Raw genomic sequence first — 23,956 nt, forward strand, 5'->3', positions numbered from 1 at the left:
AATTAGGCAGCTTTAAACTCTTTTTTTTAAAGGAGACACCAAAGACAGAGGAATGTGCCTCCTAACAGTTCTTCCCTGGGGCTGTCATTAAGGTTAGAGTTTGCTCTTAGATAATACGTGTAGCTTCTTGGCCAGAGGGATGGATGGGGCAGTTTTCAGTGTCCAGTAGTGATGGATATGGCCTGCAAGCAGGTGGCACTGTGAAATGGGACCTACATGTTCATGGAGCACATAGGCTTGACCAGACCTTTTATTCTTGATTGGTTTTGGTATGTGTGAAAATGTATGAATGGCTAAATATTCAAATATCTTTCTTTCTAGTGATTAGGTTTTAATGTTTCCATTCTTCCAGTAAATACATTTCAGAAAAAGAATTGGTTTTGTGTTCCCTGTCAGTGATCTTGTATTTAATACTTACACTATAAAAGTCTGAATGAAGAAATCCTTTCATACTTTTTTTTCTGCTTGAAAATTCTTTCCAGGAGGAATAAATACATGAGTATGTAGAAAATTATTTTTGTTTGTTTTGATAGAGTTCTGATGCTTATTATTTTGTGTTTCTAATTTAGGTGTATCTACTTGCCATTTTGCCTGGGCTTTTCATTCTGAGGCTGAGGAGGAGCTGATTAATATGATTCCAGCAATTCAGAGAGGGGACCCTCAGTGGTCTGAGTTGAGAGCTATGGGAATAGGTTGGTGGGTCAGGAATATCAACACTCTTCGAAGATGCATTGAAAAGGTAAGTGTATGTCATTGAATTTTGGAGTTAAGTATTTTCTTACAGCATAAAAGATATTATCTTCCAGAAAACCTGTGGTGAGGGATTCATACAGATGAATCTTGAGATCTTGAGAATTTCTTAAATAAAAATTTTTGGACATTTCTGAATCTTGACCTTTATAAACTCTCCATTCAGTATATCAGTTGTCTTTTACCATATATACTAAGTATATAATACTTATGGAATATAGTATATTCTGCTATAAGTTGAGATGTGTCCCAGTTTAGAAAAATACAAACTGTATGTCAGTTATATACATTAGATAGAAAAAACATTGTTTGTATAAAACAGATTCTCTGCATGGCTAGGTTAATACATAACAAACTTCCTTTGCACATTTAAAATACCATTCAAAAAATTTTGATTTGTGACACTTGAGGAAGATATCTATGGCAGCAAATGAAACATGCTATACATTTTAAGATGGGTTTTTGAAATCAGTTTTCTAGTAGGAAAAAAAGGTTAAAAAATTTTTAGTAGAAGCTGGAAGTTATTTCAGTGTTGGCAGAAACTGACCATGACTGAGCACTTTTTGTGTACCAGGCTTGGTTCTAGTTGCTTTTCATAAAATATTTCATGTTATCTTCTCATCAGCTGCATGTTACTGTCTCGATTTCCACCTGATAGAACTATGACTCAGAGAGGTTGGGTAACCAGTCCACTGAAGTTCTCAGAAGTACAATTCATGACACATTTGTGGAGTATGAATTCATTTCTTTCAAGAGGAATTTACTCCTCTAAAGTAGTAGTTCTCAAATTTTAGTGTCTGACGAATCACCTGGCAAACTAATTTGGAACACACATCCCTCACTTCCATTCTCAGAAATTTTTTTTTGTTTTTTTGTTTGGCCACACTGTATGGTTTGGGGTAGTTAATTCCCAGACCAGGGATTGAACCTGTGCCCTCAGCAGTGAAAGTGGCGAATCCTAACCACTGGACAACCAGAGAAGTCCCTGTTAAATTTTTTCCATATCCTGAAGCAAAGGGAAAATGAGATCATATTTTCTCTGAAATATTCAGATATTGCCTACAAAGTCTCTTTAGTTTCTTATCAACAGTGTGTTTTGTCATTATAAATTGAGTATTTTTATAATATATATAATTAATTTACACAAGTAATTTATCTCTTAAAATTCAATCAAAAGGATAGGTAAGATTTTTTCTCTTGAAATGTATGTTATAAATCATTAACTGAAGATGAATAAAAATTCTTGTAAAAATTATTAAATATTGAAGTACTAAAATAATTGAAGGCAGAGAAAATGCTTAAAAAGGGGGAAGAGAAATAAAAGCATTGAAAGTAAAGCATTTTTGTGATGTGACTTTTAGGTATCTTCTCCTGTCTCTCCCATGCCTTGGTAGTGTTCTACTCTACCATCAGGCAATGTTAGCTGAAAAAACATATCGTTTCGCTTCTAAACTTAGTTTTATGCAGATGTTAGCTTGGTAGGTTTGAGAAGTATATGGTCTGCATGTTACTGTGTTCGAAACAGTATGATATGTACAATAATGTTACTGGGTTAATAATTTTTAAATTTACATTGAGTTCATTGGTTCTGCATAATTTAGCAAGTTTGGCCATATGGCTCAAAGGAGGTTGTCTGTTTTGGTACGTGGGGAATTATGTATTCATTAAGACTTTTTTCTCATGAAATTTCCAAGAACTAAAATTTGAAGGCTGTTCAAAATAACAGAGCTTCAACCATCTATATTTTAATCACATGCCAGAAAGCATGTGACAGTCCTTCAGCACTGTCAAATTTGGTTGAAAAATACCAAGTTATGTTTGTTTTTTTAAAAAAAGAACATTTATTTTTGCCTGTAGTTTTTTAAATGTATGTGTGAGTATAATTGATATTTGTTCATAGACGTCTATCAATATTATGAAATCACATATATATGTGTGTATATATATACCATAGAAGTCAACATTTTAACTTTAACAAAACATTAAGGAATTTAATATGCTTAATTTTTAAGAAAAGTTCTCACCAGGAATTCTCTGGTAGTCCAGTGGTTAGGACTCTGTGCTTCTACTTCTGGGGGCCCAGGTTCAATCCCTGGACACAAAACTAAGATCTGGCAAGCTGAGCAACACAGCCGAAAAGAATAAGTCATGTCTATCAAATATTCTGCCTTCTTTACTGTTTCCTATGTTAGTTTTATCACTATCTGGTTTCTAATGCCTTTTGCACCCCTTATTTACTGTGTGACCTCAACTAATTCAGTTAACCTCCCTGTGTCTCAGTTGCCCCATGTAAAATGGGGATAGTAGTAGTACTTCTTGGATCATGGTGATTCAGTAAGACAAATGAAAGGTGCCTGGTACATGGTAAGTAGTCAGTAAATACTAGTTGCTGTTACTGTTTTTATTGTAATTACAGGTATGCCAAGGGTTGTCTCTAGGAGCATGTGTTATAAGCTACTGGAGACTGTGGAAGAGAGGCAGTTCTTCCCATCTTCATAGTTTCTGTCAGCCATGGAAGTAGTAGGGAAACATTAATTGTTGTAATTCTTTTATCAAATAGTTAATTCAGCTTTTTATTGACCATTTAGGTTGCCAAAGCTTCTTTTCAGCGTAACAATGATGCCTTGGATGCTGCATTATTCTACCTTTCAATGAAGAAGAAAGCAGTTGTGTGGGGTCTGTTTAGGTAAATTGCTTCAACACTTAATATGATTTAATAGAATTAAGATTGTGCTGTGAATCGAAGATGTAACACTTTTGAAAGTACTTGGATAAATTAGTTTCCTCATTTGTGCCTTGGTTCCTTTATTTGAGAAAAATAAGCACTGTATTATTTGAGCTTAACTAAAGAATGGGATATTGTTAAAAATAAGTTGATGAAAACAACTGGGGAAGTAGAGTGCTCTTGCTTCCTACTTATGTGTATGTATTTTGAGTTTTCTCCTTATTAGAAGAAATGAAGCGAAGCTTGATAACAAATACATCTCACTAAAGTTGTTACTGTTCTTCTTTTAGCTGGCTGTTTGAGATTTTCATTGTCTATTTTCATATACTCTGTACAGGATTAAATATTTGAAATTTGGTTTAACCACTTATGTTTGTGCTCTGATACTCAGGTCACAGCATGATGAAAAAATGACAACATTTTTCAGCCACAACTTTAATGAAGATAGATGGCGTAAAGCTGCTTTGAAAAATGCTTTCTCTTTGCTTGGAAAACAACGCTTTGAACAATCTGCTGCTTTTTTCTTGCTAGCTGGTTCATTGAAAGATGCCATTGAGGTATGACTGAGAAGATGTGCTATGAAATACCTGTAAGAGCTTGAAAATCTGGGAAGGTCATAGAGGAGATTGTAATGTTTGGTCATGTGTTTGTAAGGATAGAGGGTAGAGAATGAACACAGAGGTTACAACTGTGCCACATTGTTACACACACAGTTAGAGGTTACAACTGTGCCACATTGGCACTGTGACAATGGAGTTATAAACAGATGCAAGTGAGAAGCATAAATGGGACATTTTATATAGAGAATACTGCGTTTCAAGGTAAGTATATGCATTTCAATTATAAATACATAGAAACAATGGCTTATGAATATCTTCTTCCTGGCCATCTTGTGATGCTAAACTATTCAAAGTATGCACAGGTCAGAGTCCCCTTACTTGGTATAGACAGGCAGATATTTTAAGTTCTTTTTCTTCTAAATGAAATTCATAGCTAAAGAACTGAGATGCAGTTTGTACTGTTTTGTAGTCATCTTAGATATTGGAAGGTGAGTGGGAAGAGATAAAACTTTGCATTTTTGGATATAGAATCTTGATAGCTGATTGAGAGTAATTACAAATATTTCTATTTATGAGATAGTCTTCTTAGGATATCAGTTTTAATGAATAATCCAAACAGGTGAAGGAAAAGTGTAATTGGAAATAATACATCATAGAAAATATCCAACAAAGTGAAAGTACTCTATGTATAGAATTAGTCCTATTTTCAAAATTATCTCAAGGTATGTAACTTTTAAAAATAACAAATATTTATAATTTTCAAATGGGAAGTTTAGCCTAGAAAATACTCAGGCAAGAAGGGAAATATTGATTGAGATGCTCATATTGCCTGAAGGATCTCAAATTCTCAGATGAGTAGTTACTTTAGAATACAAACTCAAGAGAGAGTAAGAATAGCGTATGTAGCTTTATTTTTTAAGCTACTTGCTATGTAAATAGAAGATTCTTTTAATATAGTAATAACAGAGCTGGACATAGAACAACAGACTGGTTCCAAACAGGAAAAGGAGTATGTCAAGGCTGTATAGTGTCACCCTGTTTAACTTCTATGCAGAGTACATCATGAGAAACGCTGGGCTGGAAGAAGCATGAGCTGGAATCAAGATTGCCAGGAGAAATATCAATAACCTCAGATACACAGATGACACCACCCTTACGGAAGAAAGTGAAGAGGAACTAAAAAATCTCTTGATGAAAGTGAAAGAGGAGAGTGAAAAGGCTGGCTTAAAGCTCAACATTCAGAAAATGAAGATCATGGCATCTGGTCCCATCACTTCATGGGAAATAGATGGGGAAAGAGTGGCTGACTTTATTTTTCTGGGCTCCAAAATCACTGCAGATGGTGACTGCAGCCATGAAATTAAAAGACGCTTACTCCTTGGAAGGAAAGTTATGATCAACCTAGATAGCATATTAAAAAGCAGAGATATTACTTTGCCAACAAAGGTCCATCTAATCAAGGCTATGGCTTTTCCAGTGGTTATGTATAGATGTGAGAGCTGGACTGTGAAGAAAGCCGAGCGCCGAAGAATTGATGTTTTTGAACTGCGGTGTTGGAGAAGACTCTTGAGAGTCCCTTGGACTGCAAGGAAATCCAACAAGTCCATCCTAAAGGAGATCAGTCCTGGGTGTTCATTGGAAGGACTGATGCTGAAGCTGAAACTCCAATACTTTGGCCACCTCATGTGAAGAGTTGACTCATTGGAAAAGACCCTGATGCTGGGAGGGATTGGGGGTAGGAGGAGAAGGGGATGACAGAGGGTGAGATGGTTGGATGGCATCACCGACTAGATGGACATGAGTTTGAGTGAACTCCAGAAGTTGGTGATGGACAGGGAGGCCTGGTGTGCTGCGATTCATGGGGTTGCAAAGAGTCGGACATGACTGAGCAACTAAACTGAACTGAATTGTGTTTTTATGTGGGAATATATTTGGAAATTAAGAGGAACTGATTATATAAAGTCGAATATCACAGGTGTTATTTAATTTAAAAACGAACCTTGTTTAATCCAAGTCTGAGATGGTACTGATATACCTTCTTTTATGCTTATTTTATAAATGAACTTTCTAGGTTGGAAGCTCCTAAGTTCGCAGTTCAGTCGCTAAGTTGTGTCCAACTCTGTGACCCCATGAATCGCAGCACGCCAGGCCTCCCTGTCTATCACCAACTCCCAGAGTTCACTCAAACTCATGTCCATTGAGTCGGTGATGCCATCCAGCCATCTCATCCTCTGTTGTCCCCTTCTCCTCCTGCTCCCAATCCCTCCCAGCATCAGGGTCTTTTCCGATGAGTCAACTCTTTCCATGAGGTGGCCAAAGTATTGGAGTTTCAGCTTTAGCATCAGTCCTTCCAATGAACACCCAGGACTGATCTCCTTTAGGATGGACTTGTTGGATTTCCTTGCAGTCCAAGGGACTCTCAAGAGTCTTCTCCAACACCGCAGTTCAAAAACATCAATTCTTCGGCGCTCGGCTTTCTTCACAGTCCAGCTCTCACATCTATACATAACCACTGGAAAAGCCATAGCCTTGATTAGATGGACCTTTGTTGGCAAAGTAATATCTCTGCTTTTTAATATGCTATCTAGGTTGATCATAACTTTCCTTCCAAGGAGTAAGCGTCTTTTAATTTCATGGCTGCAGTCACCATCTGCAGTGATTTTGGAGCCCCCGAAAATAAAGTCAGCCACTCTTTCCACTGTTTCCCCATCTATTTCCCATGAAGTGATGGGACCAGATGCCATGATCTTCATTTTCTGAATGTTGAGCTTTAAGCCAGCCTTTTCACTCTCCTCTTTCACTTTCATCAAGAGACTTTTTAGTTCCTCTTCACTTTCTTCCATAAGGGTGGTGTCATCTGCATATCAGGTTATGGATGTTTCTCCTGGCAAACTAAGTTCTAGTTTCTTGAATTTCTTGCTGTTTCTTAGTCACTCTCTTAGCCTCTGGACCTCTTTCCTCTACTCTGATAATATAAATAGTGTATAATTTCAGGAGTTTGGTGGGATATTTCATATCTCTAAATAATTATCATTAAATAAGTATTTCTTAATATTTAAATTTATAGGTATGTCTTGAAAAAATGGAAGATATCCAGCTAGCCATGGTAATTGCCCGTTTATATGAATCTGATTTTGAGACTTCTTCCACTTATCTGTCCATCCTAAATCAGAAGATTTTGGGTTGCCAAAAGGATGGCTCAGGATTCGATTGTGAAAGATTACATCCTGATCCTTTCCTCCGTAGTCTTGCTTACTGGGTAATGAAAGATTACACCCGAGCATTGGACACGTTATTAGAACAGACACCGAAGGAGGATAATGAACATCAAGGTAGGACATTTTGTGGGTTTCTCTTTTTTCTTTTTTAAAAGGCAGTTTCTGAATAGATAATACATATACTTAGATAATACACACACACACCTCATCACCGTACACACAGACACACACACACACACACCCACCTCATCGTTGAGAAATGAGTATCAAAATTTTTTGTGTGGCTAGAGGTTCAGTCACTTACTCCCTGTGATTGAATCCGGCATTTTGTTGTCATAATTTTAGCAGTACTAAAAAGACTTCACACACGTTTTTACTCTCATAGCTATATATCAAGGTATATAAGATTACCATACTATTCTAATTTCATATATATTAAAGTGAAGCATACAGCATGTTCCCACATTACATAGCTCTTTCTAACTTACTTCACTCTGTATAATAGGCTCCAGTTTCATCCACCTCATTAGAACTGATTCAAATGTATTCCTTTTAATGGCTGAGTAATAGTCCATGGAATTTAGAAAGATGGTAACAATGACCCTATATGCAAGACAGCAAAAGAGACACAGATATACAGAACAGTCTTTTGGACTCTGTGGGAGAAGGCAAGGGTGGTATGATTTGAGAGAATAGCATTGAAACATGTATATTATCATATGTGAAACAGATCACCAGTCCAGGTTCGATGCATGAGACAGGGTGCTCAGGGCTGGTGCACTGGGATGACCCTGAGAGATGGGATGGGGAGGGAGGTGGGAGTGGGGTTCAGGATGGGAAACACATGTACACCCATGGGTGATTCATGTCAATGTATGGCAAAACCCACTACAATGTTGTAAAGTAATTAACCTTTTTTTTTTGCAAAAAAAAAAAAAAAAAAAGAACCCAATATGGTCCTTGTTGTATTTATGTACATATGTCACACACACATACTGTGTGCGCACACAGACTGTGTCTGGTTTCCCACACTCTCTCCCTTTTTTGTTTTCTGGAACAAATCATAAACTAAATTGGCGCTGGTTACCTTTTAGGAATAGGAGTGGAGAGATACAAGCTTTTACTTTCATTTTGTACTTTCCTTAGTTATAATTTTATGTGTTATTTTTAAATACTTAGAGAGCTTAAATGAATAAAGAGATTCAGGCTCATTTTTTAGTTTCTTCTTTACAAAAAGAAATGTAATAATTTAATACAGTAGTCCCCTCTTATCCCCAGGGATTATGTTCTAGGACCCCTAGTGGATTTCTGAAATGGTGGCTAGTACCACATCCTATATAAACTATGTTTTTTCATATATATATGAGATAAAGTCTAATTTATAAATTAGGCACAGTAAGGGTTTAACAGCAGTGACTAATAATAAAAGAGAACAATTATAACAACAATATACTGTAATGAAAGATGAGAATGTGGGTTTTCTCACTCAGAATCTTATTGTACAGTTTTAATGCCTTTTCCAACTTTAACAAAGCACTTATCATGTACTGTGCCCATAACTTCTGCAGTTTGAAGTGTGACAGAAAAACTAACATGAATTTCTTTTTCGTTCTTCACAATTTTGTGGATAGATTTTTTCTGACCATAGATCATAGTACCCTTGGCTTATGAATTTTTTGCTTTCCTTGCTAAATAGAGAACTTTCAAATTTTCATATAAAGGAAGCACTTGCAGCTTCTCTTTGGCATAGAAGAACTGCCAGCATCATTACTCTTGCATGTGGGGCTCTTTGTTATTAAATAAAATGAGGGGGACTTGAATGCAAGCACATGATGCCCTGATAGTGGATCTGATAATCACAATGGCTACTAAGTGACTAGTGGATGGAACACTCTGGACAAAGGATGATGATCCGTGTCCTGGGGAGGATGGAGCAGGATGGTGTGAGATTTCATCTTACTTCTCAGAACAACTCACAATTTGAAAGCTTATGAATCGTTTGCTTCTGGAATTTTCCATTGAATATTTTTGGACCTCAGTTGACCTCGGGTAACTGAAACTGTAGGAAGCAAAACTGCAGGCAAGGAGGGGACGACTGTATATATTAAAACAAATTTTAAAGCAAAGGAAATAAAACCTTTAGAAGAAAAATATCTGAGCTACCCAAGTAATTTTAATAAAAGGTACACATTTTTACAGAAGGAAGATTCTATTTATTTCTTAATATTTTCCAGGTTAACTTTTAAGAGGTTGTTATTGGGGAAATTTTAATGTATACATAAAGAGTTATACCCATCTAACACAATCAGCTGTATTAATACTGCACTGTAATAGATTTATAATATTTTTCACACAAATAATACGTAAACACAAAAAATAATAAAACATTTTTAATTATACGGTATCTTGAAAAGTGCACCAAACATGTGAACTAAACATGCAAATGCCTGGTCACATCTTTGAAAGTTTGCAGTTTGAAGGTTTGTATGTAGGGAACTTACTGTATAGATATATTTTGAAGCAAACCCAACAGATCATTTCGTCTGTAAATATTGCAACATGCATCTCTAAAAAAATAAAGACTCTAAAAGACATAGCACATGTCAGTTATAACACATAACAGTTTTGTGAGTAATCAGATCCTCAGTGTTCAGATTTCCCTGGTTGTCTTATAAAATCTTATACAGTTTATTTGTTTGACCCAAGATCCAGATGAGGCCTGTATCGTGATTGGTTGAGGTGCCTCTTATGTCAGTTTTCATCCATATTTAGTTACTGCAGCGTGCCTCACCCCCCAGTTTATTTGTTGAAGAAGTCAGATTGTTTGTCCTGTAGTTTCCTGAGTTTTAGATTTTGCTGGTTGTATTCTTGTTGTTTCATTTGATGTTTTTGCCTCCCTCCGTTTCTCTGTATTTCCTATAAATTGGTAAGTAAGATTTTAGAGGATTTTGGTAGTTTTTTCTGGCAGAAATATTTAATAGGTAGGTAGAGCACTTCCACCAGGGAACTCATTTGAAAGTGTTGGTTGCTCAGTTGTGTCCGACTCTTTGTGACCCCATGGGCTGTAGCATGCCAGGCTCCTCTGGCGTGCTTCCATGGTGTGCTCCATGGAATGCTCCAGGCAAGAATACCGGAGTGGGTTGCCATTCCATTCTCTTCTTTCCGTCCAAATGATTGAACCTGGGTCTCCTGCATTGCAGGCAGATTCTTTACCATCTGAGCCACCATGGAAACCCTCAGGGAACTCATAGTGTCAGCTTATTTTGCTTTTTGTGGAATTAACAGCTATCAGTGACTGCCATCTACATCCCTTATTTTATTAGTTTTTGTAAAATGATAATATTCTAAATTTGTCATTTTATCCTTACTTTTTGAGCTGGAATGCTTCTGTAGAGTAAGTCTCCCTTGGCAATGACCTGAGTACTCAATTCCAGCCGTATACATAGTAAAAGGAATATAAATGTTTGATTCTTCTTATTTACTAGTTTTCAAAATAATAGCTTGGTTCTCTAGCATCCTAGAAAAGTGACCAATTAACTTTCATTTTTTAAGGTTATTTTGAATTCACAGATTAAGACAGAGTTGTGTTTTAATCTTGCTGGTTATTATTATGGATGCTCAGATTATCAGAGCCTCTTTAAGTCCTTGAATTTGACATTTTTCTTTGATAGTTTCTTTGCTTTCTGGTATGGTAAGATGTTTCAGGCTCATCTTATACACCTCCTGCCCAAGATCTGGAAATGACCAATCCTCCAAAGAATCCTGGTTCATTTTAGTTGGGAGTGGTATTTAGACCCCGCAGCCTGAACACAGGGATCCCCATTGCTACAGGTGTGGCCATTGTTCCTAGGTTATTTCAGTGAATGAAGCTAGGAAAAATTTTCCACCCTGGGGTACATGTGTTCACACTGACATTTCTAATTTCAGATACAGAGTTCTGATATTTCAAAAATGTGTATCATGAAAAGCTTGGATGCTTATGACATTAACATAATTATTTGCTGTTTTATATTATATATATAATAGTTTCAGAGTAATGATGCAGATATTTTTGTAACAGCATGGTTACTGAGAACAGTTGAAGCATTTCTTTCTTTTTTTTTTTCAGTTTTTTGTTTTGATGGTATATATGACTCAGGATGGTCAGTCATATTACTTAAATTTTTAACTCACTTTTTAGTTCCTGTCTTGTGATTATGGTACCAGCTTGATGCAAAGAATCATTTGTGTAATTTTGCTTTTATCATAAATTTTTGAAAAGTAAATTTCCTTTTAGAATTATATAAAATGTTAAGTGGTTTTGAAATAAAAAGTTATTTTTAGAGGAATCTATCATCTTTCCTCATCTTTCTACCCTGTTTTACTCTCCCTTTTTAGGGGACCAGTTGAAAAAAAATTGTGTATTCTTTTTCTATTAAAAAATGTGTGTGTGTGTATAGATGTGTTTTTAATTTTTCTAATTTTTTAAATAAAAGATGGCTTACTATATATGCTATTCTGAATCTTCTTTCACTTAATATATTCTGGATATCACAGGGAAATTTTAATTTCAGCTATATTGTGTGGATGTACCATAGTTCAACTAATCCTGGGTTAATAAGTTTCCTTTATTTTGAGGAAATGCTGACACACTTTATTCTTTTGTAACATAATTACAAATTAACATCATACCTTGCAATTGTCTCTGTTTGATTTCTGTAGTTATCATCAAGTCTTGTAACCCAGTGGTGTTTAGTTTCTACAACTACCTTCGAACTCATCCTTTGCTTATTCGAAGAAACCTTGTCTCCCCTGAAGGAACTTTGGCAACTGTAGGTCTCAAAACTGAGAAGAACTTTGTTGATAAAATTAACCTCATAGAAAGAAAATTATTCTTTACTACAGCCAATGCTCATTTTAAGGTTGGATGCCCTGTTTTAGCCTTGGAGGTACTCTCCAAAATTCCAAAAGTTACCAAAGTGTCTGCCTTACCCTCAAAAAAAGATCAGCCTGACTTCATTTCTAAAAAGATGGATGATGTACCTTCAGAATCAAAAACTCTGAGTGACAGTGATAGAAGTTTTGGCACTGATTGGTCAAATGTCACTTCATCACAGATTGACTGGAGTCAGCCAGTCGTAAGAATAGAAGAGGAACCTCTTACTCTTGATTGGGGTGAAGAGCATGATAGTGCCTTAGAAGAAGAAGAAGAAGATGCTATTGGTTTAGTAATGAAAAGTACAGATGTCAGGAAAAAGGATAGACAAGAAGATCAGAAAACTCCAGACCCTAATGTGTTATTGACCCCTCAGGAAGAGGATCATCTTGAAGGTGATACTGAAGTTGATGTGATTGCTGAACAACTAAAATTCAGAGCTTGTTTAAAGATCCTTATGACTGAACTAAGAACATTGGCTACCGGTTATGAAGTAGATGGAGGAAAACTCAGATTTCAGCTCTACAACTGGCTTGAAAAGGAGATTGCTGCCTTGCATGAAATATGTAATCATGAGTCGGTTATTAAAGAATATGCCAGTAAAATGTATCCCAAAGGAGAGAGTGATCTTCTAGATCAGGAAGAGAAGGTGGACAAACCAGATATTGGCTCCTATGAGCGACACCAGATAGAAAGGCGGAGACTCCAGGCTAAACGAGAGCACGCGGAAAGACGGAAGTCATGGCTGCACAAGAACCAAGACCTCCTTCGAGTGTTTCTTAGTTACTGTAGCCTCCATGGAGCCCAAGGTGGTGGTCTGGCCTCAGTACGAATGGAGCTCAAATTCTTGCTACAAGAATCACAGCAGGTATCCACCTTACATTTGTTCTCAATCTTGGTTATTTTAATAATTTCAGTAACTCTTTCGCTTAGAGTTTTAAAGCTCTTTCTACCAGTTAATTTTAACATGATCAGCTCCTCTATTCATAGAAGCAGATATTTACACTGTGCATACATATTTTTAGACAAAAGTTTTGATAAATAGAAGTAGGCTAAAAGCTTGAGAGCACAGTGTGTCAGACTCATCTCTATACCTTTTGCATCGCGCATAGTACCTAGTATGCCAGTTTTTGTAGAATGAGCAAGTACATTAACATATTGCTTTTACTCATGTTTACTGCCAGTGTTTTAATCATATAACTTTTAATTGTTTTTTTTCTCCTTGGCATTTTAACCACTTTGGAAAAAATAACCTACTGTCACTCACAGGAAACTACAGTGAAGCAGCTCCAGTCTCCACTACCACTGCCTACCACTCTACCTCTGCTTTCAGCAAGTATTGCTTCAACAAAAACAGTCATAGCTAATCCTGTATTGTACTTAAATAATCACATCCATGATATACTCTATACTATTGTTCAGATGAAAACGCCACCTCATCCCAGTATTGAAGATGTGAAGGTAATGTAAAGTTTATGATCATTTGGTATTGTGCACACTGAGAAGGTAAATAAGTTATACTTCTCTTCTGGTTTGAACTTAGAAGAAATATTTAAAGTATTCTTATTTGCTGCCTTCTGAGTCTGATCAGTTCAAGACTGTTTGTCCAATGAATGTAATTTGAAAGTAAGCATTCTTGAAATTCTGCCATTTGCCACACTGGATGGAATATTATGCTAAGTAAAATAAGTCAGATAGAAGGACAAATACTGTATGTTATCACTTATGTGTGGAATCAAAAAAAAATGACTATGTAACAAAATAGAAATGGACTCACAGACATAGAAAACAAACAGTGGTTAACAAAGTGTGCATATATGTATGGGGGCACGTTAGGGGTAGGGAGTTAAGAGATATAAACAATTAAGTGTAAAATACTTAGTATAAAATAATTTAAGCAACAAAGATATAGCACAGGAAAATATAGCCATTATTTTAGAATTATCTATAAACATATTGAACCACTATGCTGTACACCTGAATCTAATATAATAGTTTCTTCTTACTTGTGGAAAAGTTACTGTCTTCCTTTAAGACAGGCAGATACTTTTTTGGTAGAAATTAATTCATTTTCTAAAAAGTATTCTTAACACATTTTCCTTTAGATCCCCATCTCATTTAAATGAATCATTATGTAGAAATATTTATAACTGTTCCTTACATGCTGGGATATTATGAAAATGTAAGTTCAGGAAGTATCTTAGGGAAAACCATGACTGATTAGAAGTGGTCCCAGCGAAAGTAGTCTCATTGCTATCTGCCTGAGGATTTTGTTTTGTTGGAAACTGCAGTAGTTCAGGGTAATGAGAATATGGACAGAATTCAGTTCAGTTGCTCAGTTGTGTCCGACTCTTTGCGACCCCATGGACGACAGCATACAAGGCCTCCCTGTCTATCACCAACTCCCGGAGTTTAGTCGAACTCATCTCCATGGAGTCAGTGATGCCATCCAACCATCTCATCCTCTGTCATCCTCTTCGCCTCCTGACTTCAGTCTTTCCCAGCATCAGGGTCTTTTCAAATGAGTCAGCTCTTCACATCAAGTGGCAACAGTTTTGGAGTTTCAGCTTCAACGTCAGTACTTCCATTGAACACTTAGGACTGATCTCTTATAGGATGGATTGGTTGGATCTCCTTGCAGTCCAAGGGACTCTCCAGAGTCTTCTCTAACACCACAGTTCAAAAGCATCAATTCTTTGGTGCTCAGCTTTCTTTATAGTCCAACTCTCACATCCATACATGACCACAGGAAAACCATAGCCTTGACTAGACGGACCTTTGTTGGCAAAGTGATGTCTCTGGTTTTTGTATGCTGTCTAGGTTGCTCATAACTTTCCTTCCAAGGAGTAAGCGTCTTTTTGTTTCATAGCTGCAGTCACCATCTGCAGTGATTTTGGAGCCCAAAACAATAATGTCAGCCAGTTTCCACTGTTTCCCTACCTACTTGCCATGAAGTGATGGGACTGGATGCCATGATTTTAGTTTTCTGAATGTTGAGCTTTAAGCCAACTTTTTCATTCTCCTCTTTCACTTTCATCAAGAGGCTCTTTAGTTCTTCACTTTCTGCCATAAGGGTGGTGTCATCTGCATATCTGAGGTTATTGATATTTCTCCCTGCAATCTTGATTTCAGCTTGTGCTTCATCCAGCCCAGCATTTCTCATGATGTACTCTGCATATAAGTAAATAAGCAGGGTGACAATATATAGAATTAACTACCCCAAATTAAAACTATATCCGATGCTGAAAATGTAAAAGCAGGCAGATGCTAAGAAACCCTAGGGAGTATGGCAGGATCTGGAGAGTTGATCAAACTTCCTCTGTGTTCAGTTCAGTTCAGTTCAGTCGCTCAGTCGTGTCCAACTCTTTGCGACCCCATGAATCGCAGCACGCCAGGCCTCCCTGTCCATCACCATCTCCCGGAGTTCACTCAGACTCTGTCTTAGCCTGTGCTTTTTCCAGTTCCAGTGGCTGATGTTAGTTCAGTTCCCCAGCATTTTTTCTTTAAAATTTTTTTTGTATGAAATGCACATTCAGTCTCTGGTAGTGTGTGTTTCTGAAGAACCCAAGCTTTGCTGGTCATGTCATCTTATTGCATGCATGCTAAGTCGCTTCAGGTGTGTCCAACTCTTTGCGACTCTGTGGACCAGGCTCCTCTGTCAATGGGATTTTGCAGACAAGAACACTGGAGTGGGTTGCCATGCCCTCCTCCAGGGGATCTTCCTGACCTGGGGATTGAACCCATGTCTCTTTCATCTCCTGCATTGTCAGGCATGATCTTTACCACTAGCACTACCTGGGGAAGCCTCTGTTGAGATTACTTAAATTATTTGTTAGGTGAATATGGAAAAGTAGAAAATTCATTCAATGCTCATAATTAAGTTAGCATTTAATTTAGTCTAAGTTAACATTTCTAGTTCCTGAAAATTTGGATAAGCTTTGAAAAAGTATGAAACTATTTCTAAGATCCCTTCAGATTTTGATTGTATGAGTCAAAGTGTTGATTCAGCGTGGCATTGTAGGTTTTTATATTATATTGATAATTTTTTAAACTATCAAAATTTAAAAATTTCAGACTGCATTACTTTTAAGTGGATGTCTTGCTTTCTGGAAAATTAACCATTTCACACAGTGATTGATACATTTTCTAAACATTTAATTCATTCTTATTGATAAGATCAGTTCTTCAGTTTCATCAAGAGGAACTTCATAAGGCAAGTTTAAATAAAAGCTCTGAAAATTATCTGCTAATTTTGGTTCTGTTTTTTTTTTTTTAGTATTACTATTTAAGCTATTCATTAGCAGGCTAGGACAGTCTCAGCAATGTGAGACTTTGCTCAAGGCCTGCAAAACAGCAGGCTCACAAATAACAAATATTTGATGAATATGTGTATAAATCAACTTTGTTGTAAGAATGTATATTAAATTAGGGGAGTGTTATTTTAGAAGCTTTAAGGCAGAGTTAGTAGTCTCATGTAGGATCTAGTCTTATTTATGATATTGCTAGTTTCTTGGGTATTTTCTGATCTTTAACCTACTACTGTTTGTAGAAATATCAGTACGAAATGTAATTGTGGCTGTTTTGGTTTTAGGTGCACACACTTCATTCATTAGCAGCATCACTTTCTGCATCAATTTACCAAGCATTATGTGACAGTCATAGCTACAGGTAAAAAAAAAAAAATCACCCAAATAGTATTTATACAGCAAAAACATTAAACTGTACCACAGTTATATTAAGGTTCTGCTTCCAAGGGATGGAAAAATCCTGGAGTATGACCACCGTGTGTACTTTATGAGAATGAGAAAATAATTGTTTAGCAATCACCTAGTAACAACAGAGACAAATAGAAAATGACAAATAGTAAAGGAAAATTATCATCACCATCTTCTTTTTGTTTGCAAAAAAAGTATCCATTATCCAACGTAATTTATAATATGAAGTTTTCTAATTTTTTTCTCCCTTAGGAACTATTCCTTTGGCATTAGATCAGTTCCTGTTTGTTTGCTTTTCAGTTGGAAGAGGAAAAATTTTGAAAAATGATAAAGTACATTCCTAGCATTGAAATTATTAAAATCAATTTTACTTACCTATTTTGGTATCAGTCTTTAAAAGTGATATCAACTTTTATCAAGTGATATAATGGTTTGAAATTTTGTTAAATGTCTAATTGCCTTCATCAGTGTATCCTTTATATTTTAATGACCAGGGCAATATAAGTAGTAAGAAATTGTATCAGTCAGAAAGATGACCTAGACTTAAATGAATTATGTTAATAAATGAAAAGTTTGTACTATAAATAGAATCACATTAAATGTATATTAAACATTTATCTAGATTTTTTTTCTTATAAATTCAGCAGCCTCTTGTGGGAAGACTGTTATTGCATAAGGAGTTAACTCTCAAAATGGCCTAACTCTGATGTTAGCCTAGTAAGGCCAGGTCTAAGTGAACTCTCAAAACTAGGAAGTGTAAATAAGAAAAAGAGTTTATTTAGTTGACAGTGATCACCTTAATGATCAAAGACATTTTGTTTGATATCAGTCACTGCTTAAAATGGTGCCAGATGAGAATCCAAATACATTTTGTTTAAATATATCTTTTCTAGTTCTTAGGCTGTGATTGACTCTCTGAGAAGTAAGATTTATTTTCTTCTTTTATATTTCCCCCACTCCATAAAGATGAGGAAAGTAAATATTTGGGCATATTTGACTTTAGGATTTGGTTTTTCTAAAATAGTTTCCTGCAGATTTTAGTTGACCTTTTAATTCAGAATTGAGCTTGCACAACTTGGCAGGACTAAGAATACAAGAAAATAGTTGCTGAAAGTTTCTGATATTCCTGGTACCAACAGTAATCTCCTTACAGCAGACTTTTAGAATACAAATAAGTGAATATGGAAAAGATTTTTAAGTTTTAAGTGGCATTTGGGAAAGGTTTTAAAGACTAAATGTCATCTGCCCAAATAGAACATTTGGTATTTTGTTTTAAAAAACTATCAATAAATATTTATAACTAATTAAACTTTCTGAAATAAGTTATTATTGGAACATTGAATTCAGTTTTAAGAGTTTTGTTTTTGCTACAGTTATTTAAAAAGTGTATTTAAGGTATACTTGCTTATTAGCTCTGTGGACGATAAATAATGGAATTTTCTTTGGTTTGGCAGTCAAACAGAAGGAAACCAGTTTACAGGAATGGCTTATCAAGGCCTTCTTTTAAGTGATCGTCGAAGACTAAGGACAGAAAGCATTGAAGAACATGCAACACCAAATTCTTCTCCTGCTCAATGGCCCGGTGAGAACTCGAGCGCTGTTCTTATTTTTGTTTATATTTTCTATTTGGAAATTCCTTTTTACAAACCTACTGACTGGTTCCCTGATTGTTGTTGTTTGTGGGTTTGGTGAATCACTTTTTATTTGTTTGTTTTTGATGATATTTTCTGCCATGGATTAGGAATTCTTAAGTACTGTAATGTTGTCTGAAGATTCAGAAAGTTAAGGCTTCAAAAACCAGCTGTGCTGACCAGCATAAAAAAGCAAGGTTTAACATCTTTCCCAAGGGTGAGCACAATTGTGTTTCTTATCCTTAGACATCCTGAGTTAGAGTCTTAGAGAGCCAATATCACACAGGTTTTTTCACAGATGTATCAGAATATAGTCATTCTCAAGAGTGTCGGTATATATGTAGGACAGGACCTGTGACACATAGGTCATGGTGTCTGCCAGTCCTTTTCCTCTGGTTAGTTCTTTCTCACTCTCAGTATCAGTTATTTCAAACCTCTGCTCTCAACATCCTTTCCTCATTTGCCATGTCATTTAAGTTTTACTGTAGTTTTATAAATTTCTAATCATAATCTATATCTGTGATTACAAGTTAATGATCTTTGTAAAGAGGGGCAGTAGAGAAAGTGACAGACTCAGAGTGTGTATTTAAAATTCTTTTATACATAAGTCTCTCAAAACATTGTTGTTTAGACTTTTTATTGAAGTAATTTCAAACTTGTAGAAGTTTCAAAAATGGCACAAAGAATTTTTGTATAATCTTCACCCAAATTTCCCAGCGTAGACATTTTACCATACTTGCCTTACCCTTCATTCCTCCTCTCTCCCTCACGTATTGTGTGTCTGTGTGGATATATGTATACTTTTTTCTGAAATATTTGAGGATAAGTTGCAGACATGATGCCCCTTTACACATATCAGTTTATCTTTCCTAAAAATAGGCATCTGGCCCCATCACTTCATGGGAAATAGATGCGGAAACAGTGGAAACAGTGTCAGACTTTATTTTTTTGGACTCCAAAATCACTGCAGATGGTGATTGCAGCCATGAAATTAAAAGACGCTTACTCCTTGGAGGGAAAGTTATGACCAACCTCGATAGCATATTAAAAAGCAGAGATATTACTTTGCCAACAAAGGTCCGTCTAATCAAGGCTATGGCTTTTCCAGTGGTTATGTATGGATGTGAGAGTTGGACTGTGAAGAAAGCTGAGTGCAGAAGAATTGATGCTTTTGAACTGTGGTGTTGGAGAAGACTCTTGTGAGTCCCTTGGATTGCAAGGAGGTCCAACCAGTCCATCCTAAAGGAGATCAGTCCTGAGTGTTCATTGGAAGGACTGATGCTGAAGCTGAAACTCCAATACTTTGGCCACCTCATGTGGAGAGTTGACTCATTGGAAAAGACCCTGATGCTGGGAGGGGTTGGGGGCAGGAGGAGAAGGGGATGACGGAAGATGAGATGACTGGATGGCATCACCGACTCGATGGACATGAGTTTGAGTGAACTCTGGGAGTTGGTAATGGACAGGGAGGCCTGGCGTGTTGTGATTCATGAGGTCACAGAGAGTCAGAAACGACTGAGCAACTGAACTGAACTGAACTGAAAAATAGGCATTCTCTTATTAAACTTAACATTGTTATGAAAATTCAGGATATGTTAGGAAATTCAGCATCTTAATATTGATACAATACTGTTGTCTAACCTATAGGTTTTTTTCTTTGGCAGTTTCACCTGTCATCTCGCTGAGGTCTTCCATGTTGTATTCTTAGTTGTATTGTCTCATGAATCTCCTCCAATATGCAGTCCTCCTTTCTTTGTCTCTCATGACTTTGACACTTTGAAAGAGTACTAGCCAATTATTTTTTAGAATGTTCTTATGTTTGGGTTTTTCTGATGTTAATATTAGATTCAGGTTATGAAGAGAGATTGTACCTTTCTCAGTGCAAAATAGCAAGAGGCGCATGATGCCACTTTGGTCCCAGCACTGGTGCCATTAACTCTGACCACTTCGTGTGGTCGTTTCTGCCAGATTTCTCCTTTGTAAAATTATTCTCCTTTGCAATTCATAAGTATCTTTTGAAGAGAGTGTTTGAGGATTGTGTAAAATGTCATACTTTTACCTGCTAATTATAATGTTCAGTGATGACTCCTGCCTGAATCAAATATAACTGTGGAGATGACTCAGTGGTGATTTTCTAATTCCATGCTTCCTTCTACCTATTAGTTGAAATTGTGCTGTAAGGAAGAGCTTTCTTTTCTTTTTGTTTATTCAGTCATTTATTACTTTAGTGTGGATGAATGGATTCTTGTTTTATTCTGTAGGTTATAAGCCATTTCTGTCATTTATTTTGTTCAAACTATGGACTGTGATTTAGTCACTAAGTCGAGTCCAACTCTTGTGACCCCGTGGACTATAGCCCGCCAGTCTCCTCTGTCCATGGGATTTTCCAGACAAGAATACTCAAGTGGTTTGCCATTTTCTTCTCCAGGGGATCTTCCTGACTCTGCAATTGAACCCAGAATCTCCTGCTTTACAGGAGATGTAAGAGATCTGGGTTCAATCCCTGGGTTGGGAAGATCCCCTGGAGAAGGAAATGGGAACCCACTCCAGTATTCTTGCCTGGTAAATGCCATGGACAGAGGAACCTGGTGGGTTACAGTTCATAGGGTCGCAGAGTTGGACACGACTGAAGCAACTGAGCCTGCATGCATAAGTGGACTAAAACTGTGGAGATATATACACACACACACACACACACACACATATATATATATATATATATCCATGTGTGTATATTGATACTATATATATAGTATAATATAGATACATAATTGTGGTTTAATTGCAGATTTGGATTTGTTTCCCTTCTGGAGCTTTATGCTGATACACTTCTTTTAATATTATATACCCTTACAGGTGTGAGTTCACTTATTAATCTCTTGAGTTCAGCCCAAGATGAAGACCAACCAAAATTGAATATTTTGTTGTGTGAAGCTGTTGTCGCTGTGTACTTGAGTTTATTGATACATGCTCTTGCCACAAATTCTTCCAATGAATTGTTTCGACTTGCAGCTCACCCATTAAATAACCGAATGTGGGCTGCTGTTTTTGGAGGAGGTGTGAAACTTGTTGTGAAGCCTCAAAGACAATCTGAAAATATTTCAGGTAAGGTAAATTTGATAACAATAAGTATATTATATATAAGTATAAATAGTTTCTTAAAGATTTTTTAAAATGTTTTGAGAATTTTTGTTTTGAAAATCAGTGATGTTTAATGTATAATCACTCTTAGAATAATAATCTCAGAATAAAGAGTACAGTTTCAGTTTAACATTTTTTGATAAATTTGAAAAGAATAAAAAAGAAAAGGTAAAGTTAAGTGAGGAAACAGTGTTGAGGAATGAGGTCATGGAAAAGGATAATTTTTATTTTTTATAGTTTATCATGGTGATTTTGAGTTTATAAAAGCTTTCTTAATAAGTTTTGGTCATTATCATAAATAACTGGGCTAAGATTTTTGGACTTTCCGTACTGCACACAGTTGAGTTAGGTCTGAACTCATTGCCATGATATCTAGGCATGCATAAGAAAAACACTCAGGGTTTGTTAATTGCAGTAAGTAAAAGCATCAAGGGTGTTATCTGTAACATAGCATGAAAAGTTAAAGATTTCTTAACTATGAAATAGTAAGCTTTAGAACTTTCTTTAGCAGTGTTTGTTTAAAAGGTAGAAATATTAATTGAGAATTATTTTTTTTGCAACCCACTTCCTTTTCTCAGCTTTTATTTTAAGATATCACACTTATTTTTTAAAAGTTTCAAAAAAAGTTTTTAAGTAGAGAAGATTTAGATAAATCCTCATAGTTCTTACAGAGTATACCAGCAGTTAGCTTCAGATTAAGCTCATGGTCATACTCAGGCTGTTCCAGTCATGCACATGGTTTTTGAATTCCATTTTCTGTGCTCTTTTTTTTTTCTTATGGATGAGAATACATTTTTAGTCCACTTTTTAAGATGGTAGGATGGTAAGATATAGACCGATGCCATGGGAACGTTTTCCACCTTGGTGCTGTAACACAGAAATTGCCTGTCTTAATTCATCCATAGAAATGGTCATGTTACAGATGATGAGATAGTGGCCCAGAGAGCCACTAGCTAAAGGCACAGGTTCTAACCTGTGTCCTTGGTGCCCAAGATGGAATCAAATGAATAAGTTCCCATGTAAATCAAAGTAAGGGAGGTGATTTTGCTGACTCCCATGTCTCCACTCCTGTTATATATGGATATGACCCGTCTCCATCTTCCTATCCAGTTGTAATCCACTGTAAATTTAAAAGTTTTCCTCCCAAATCACTTCTTTTCTCTTCCTGAGTTTACTGTTATTGTTTCATGGTAATTCACTCGTCAAATCATCATGCTTAAACTTCTGAGGACATATTCATGTTTACATTCACTTACACCTGCCATATGCCAGGCCTTTGGGGTATGGTGAACAAAACAGAGAACTCCATACCTTCATGAAGCTTACACCTAGGAGAGGTAAACACACAATTAACAAATGCTAGTATTTCAGGTATGGTAAGAACTACAACAAAAATACAACAGAGTGAGTAGACAGAGAATGATGAGGGGAAAGAGGGTGGGAAGAGTTTAGTTAGGGTGGTCAGAAGACACATTTCTGAATAGATGACATTTGATTAGGGTCCTAGGGAAGTCAGGGATCAGATTGTGCAGATATCTGGGGCCAGAGCATTTCAGGCAGATGGAGAAGTGAGCGCAAAAGTCATGAGGTTGGACTAATTTGACTTTTTCCAGGAACCGTTGTATAGGCCAGATGGCTATCCCGAGCCAGGGAGTGTGGTCAGAGATGAGATAAGCAACTGGAGGCTTCATGGGTCATTTATTATCACTGTTATTCTAAAGGAAGATAGGAAACTACTAGAGGATTTTAAGCAGAAGAGTGATGTAATCTGATTTAGATGTTCAAAAGACCCACTCTAATTGCTGTGTGGAAAATAGTCTGTGTGAAAGAATAAAAGTAGGGAGCCCATGTGGGAGGCTGTGGCAATAGCCACTTAAAAGATAATTGTGAAGAACCAATTTGAATCAGTTCCAGTGAGGTGGATGAACCTAGAGCCTATTATACATAGTGAAGTAAGTCAGAAAGAGAAAAACAAATATGGTATATTAACACATACGTATGGAATCTAGAAAAATGCTACCAATGAACCTGTTTCCAGGGAAGGAGTGGAGATGCAGATGTAGAGAATGGACTTGTGGACACAGTGGGGGAGGGGAGCGTGGAGCAAATGGAGAAAGGAACGTCACCATACGTACACCATCAGGTGTAAGATGGACAGCTGGTGAGAAGTTGCTGTGTAGTATAGGGAGCCCACTCTGGTGCTCTGTGACGACCTGGAGGGATGGGACAGGGGGAGGAGAGGGAGGCGAGGGAGGGGATGTATGTATAATTATGGCTGATTTGCGTTGTTGTGTGGCTGAA

General features: G+C 36.6%; 1 protein-coding gene across 7 annotated transcripts in view; it reads left to right on the forward strand.

Moving 5' to 3' along the window:
- The window catches only part of DMXL2 (Dmx like 2), a 172,827-nt gene that overhangs the window by 126,066 nt on the left and 22,805 nt on the right, over positions 1 to 23,956 (forward strand). For all 7 annotated transcript variants that reach the window (XM_004010612.6, XM_004010611.6, XM_042252462.2 and 4 more), the window contains 9 exons: positions 570 to 739; positions 3,339 to 3,436; positions 3,867 to 4,032; positions 7,103 to 7,367; positions 11,955 to 13,036; positions 13,438 to 13,629; positions 16,760 to 16,836; positions 18,338 to 18,465; positions 21,371 to 21,619. In XM_004010612.6, coding sequence (XP_004010661.1) covers positions 570 to 739; positions 3,339 to 3,436; positions 3,867 to 4,032; positions 7,103 to 7,367; positions 11,955 to 13,036; positions 13,438 to 13,629; positions 16,760 to 16,836; positions 18,338 to 18,465; positions 21,371 to 21,619 — 2,427 coding nt within the window. The remainder of the gene's footprint in view (positions 1 to 569; positions 740 to 3,338; positions 3,437 to 3,866; positions 4,033 to 7,102; positions 7,368 to 11,954; positions 13,037 to 13,437; positions 13,630 to 16,759; positions 16,837 to 18,337; positions 18,466 to 21,370; positions 21,620 to 23,956) is intronic.

This window comes from Ovis aries, chromosome 7 (assembly GCF_016772045.2).
Source record: "Ovis aries strain OAR_USU_Benz2616 breed Rambouillet chromosome 7, ARS-UI_Ramb_v3.0, whole genome shotgun sequence".
Taxonomy (NCBI): domain Eukaryota; kingdom Metazoa; phylum Chordata; class Mammalia; order Artiodactyla; family Bovidae; genus Ovis; species Ovis aries.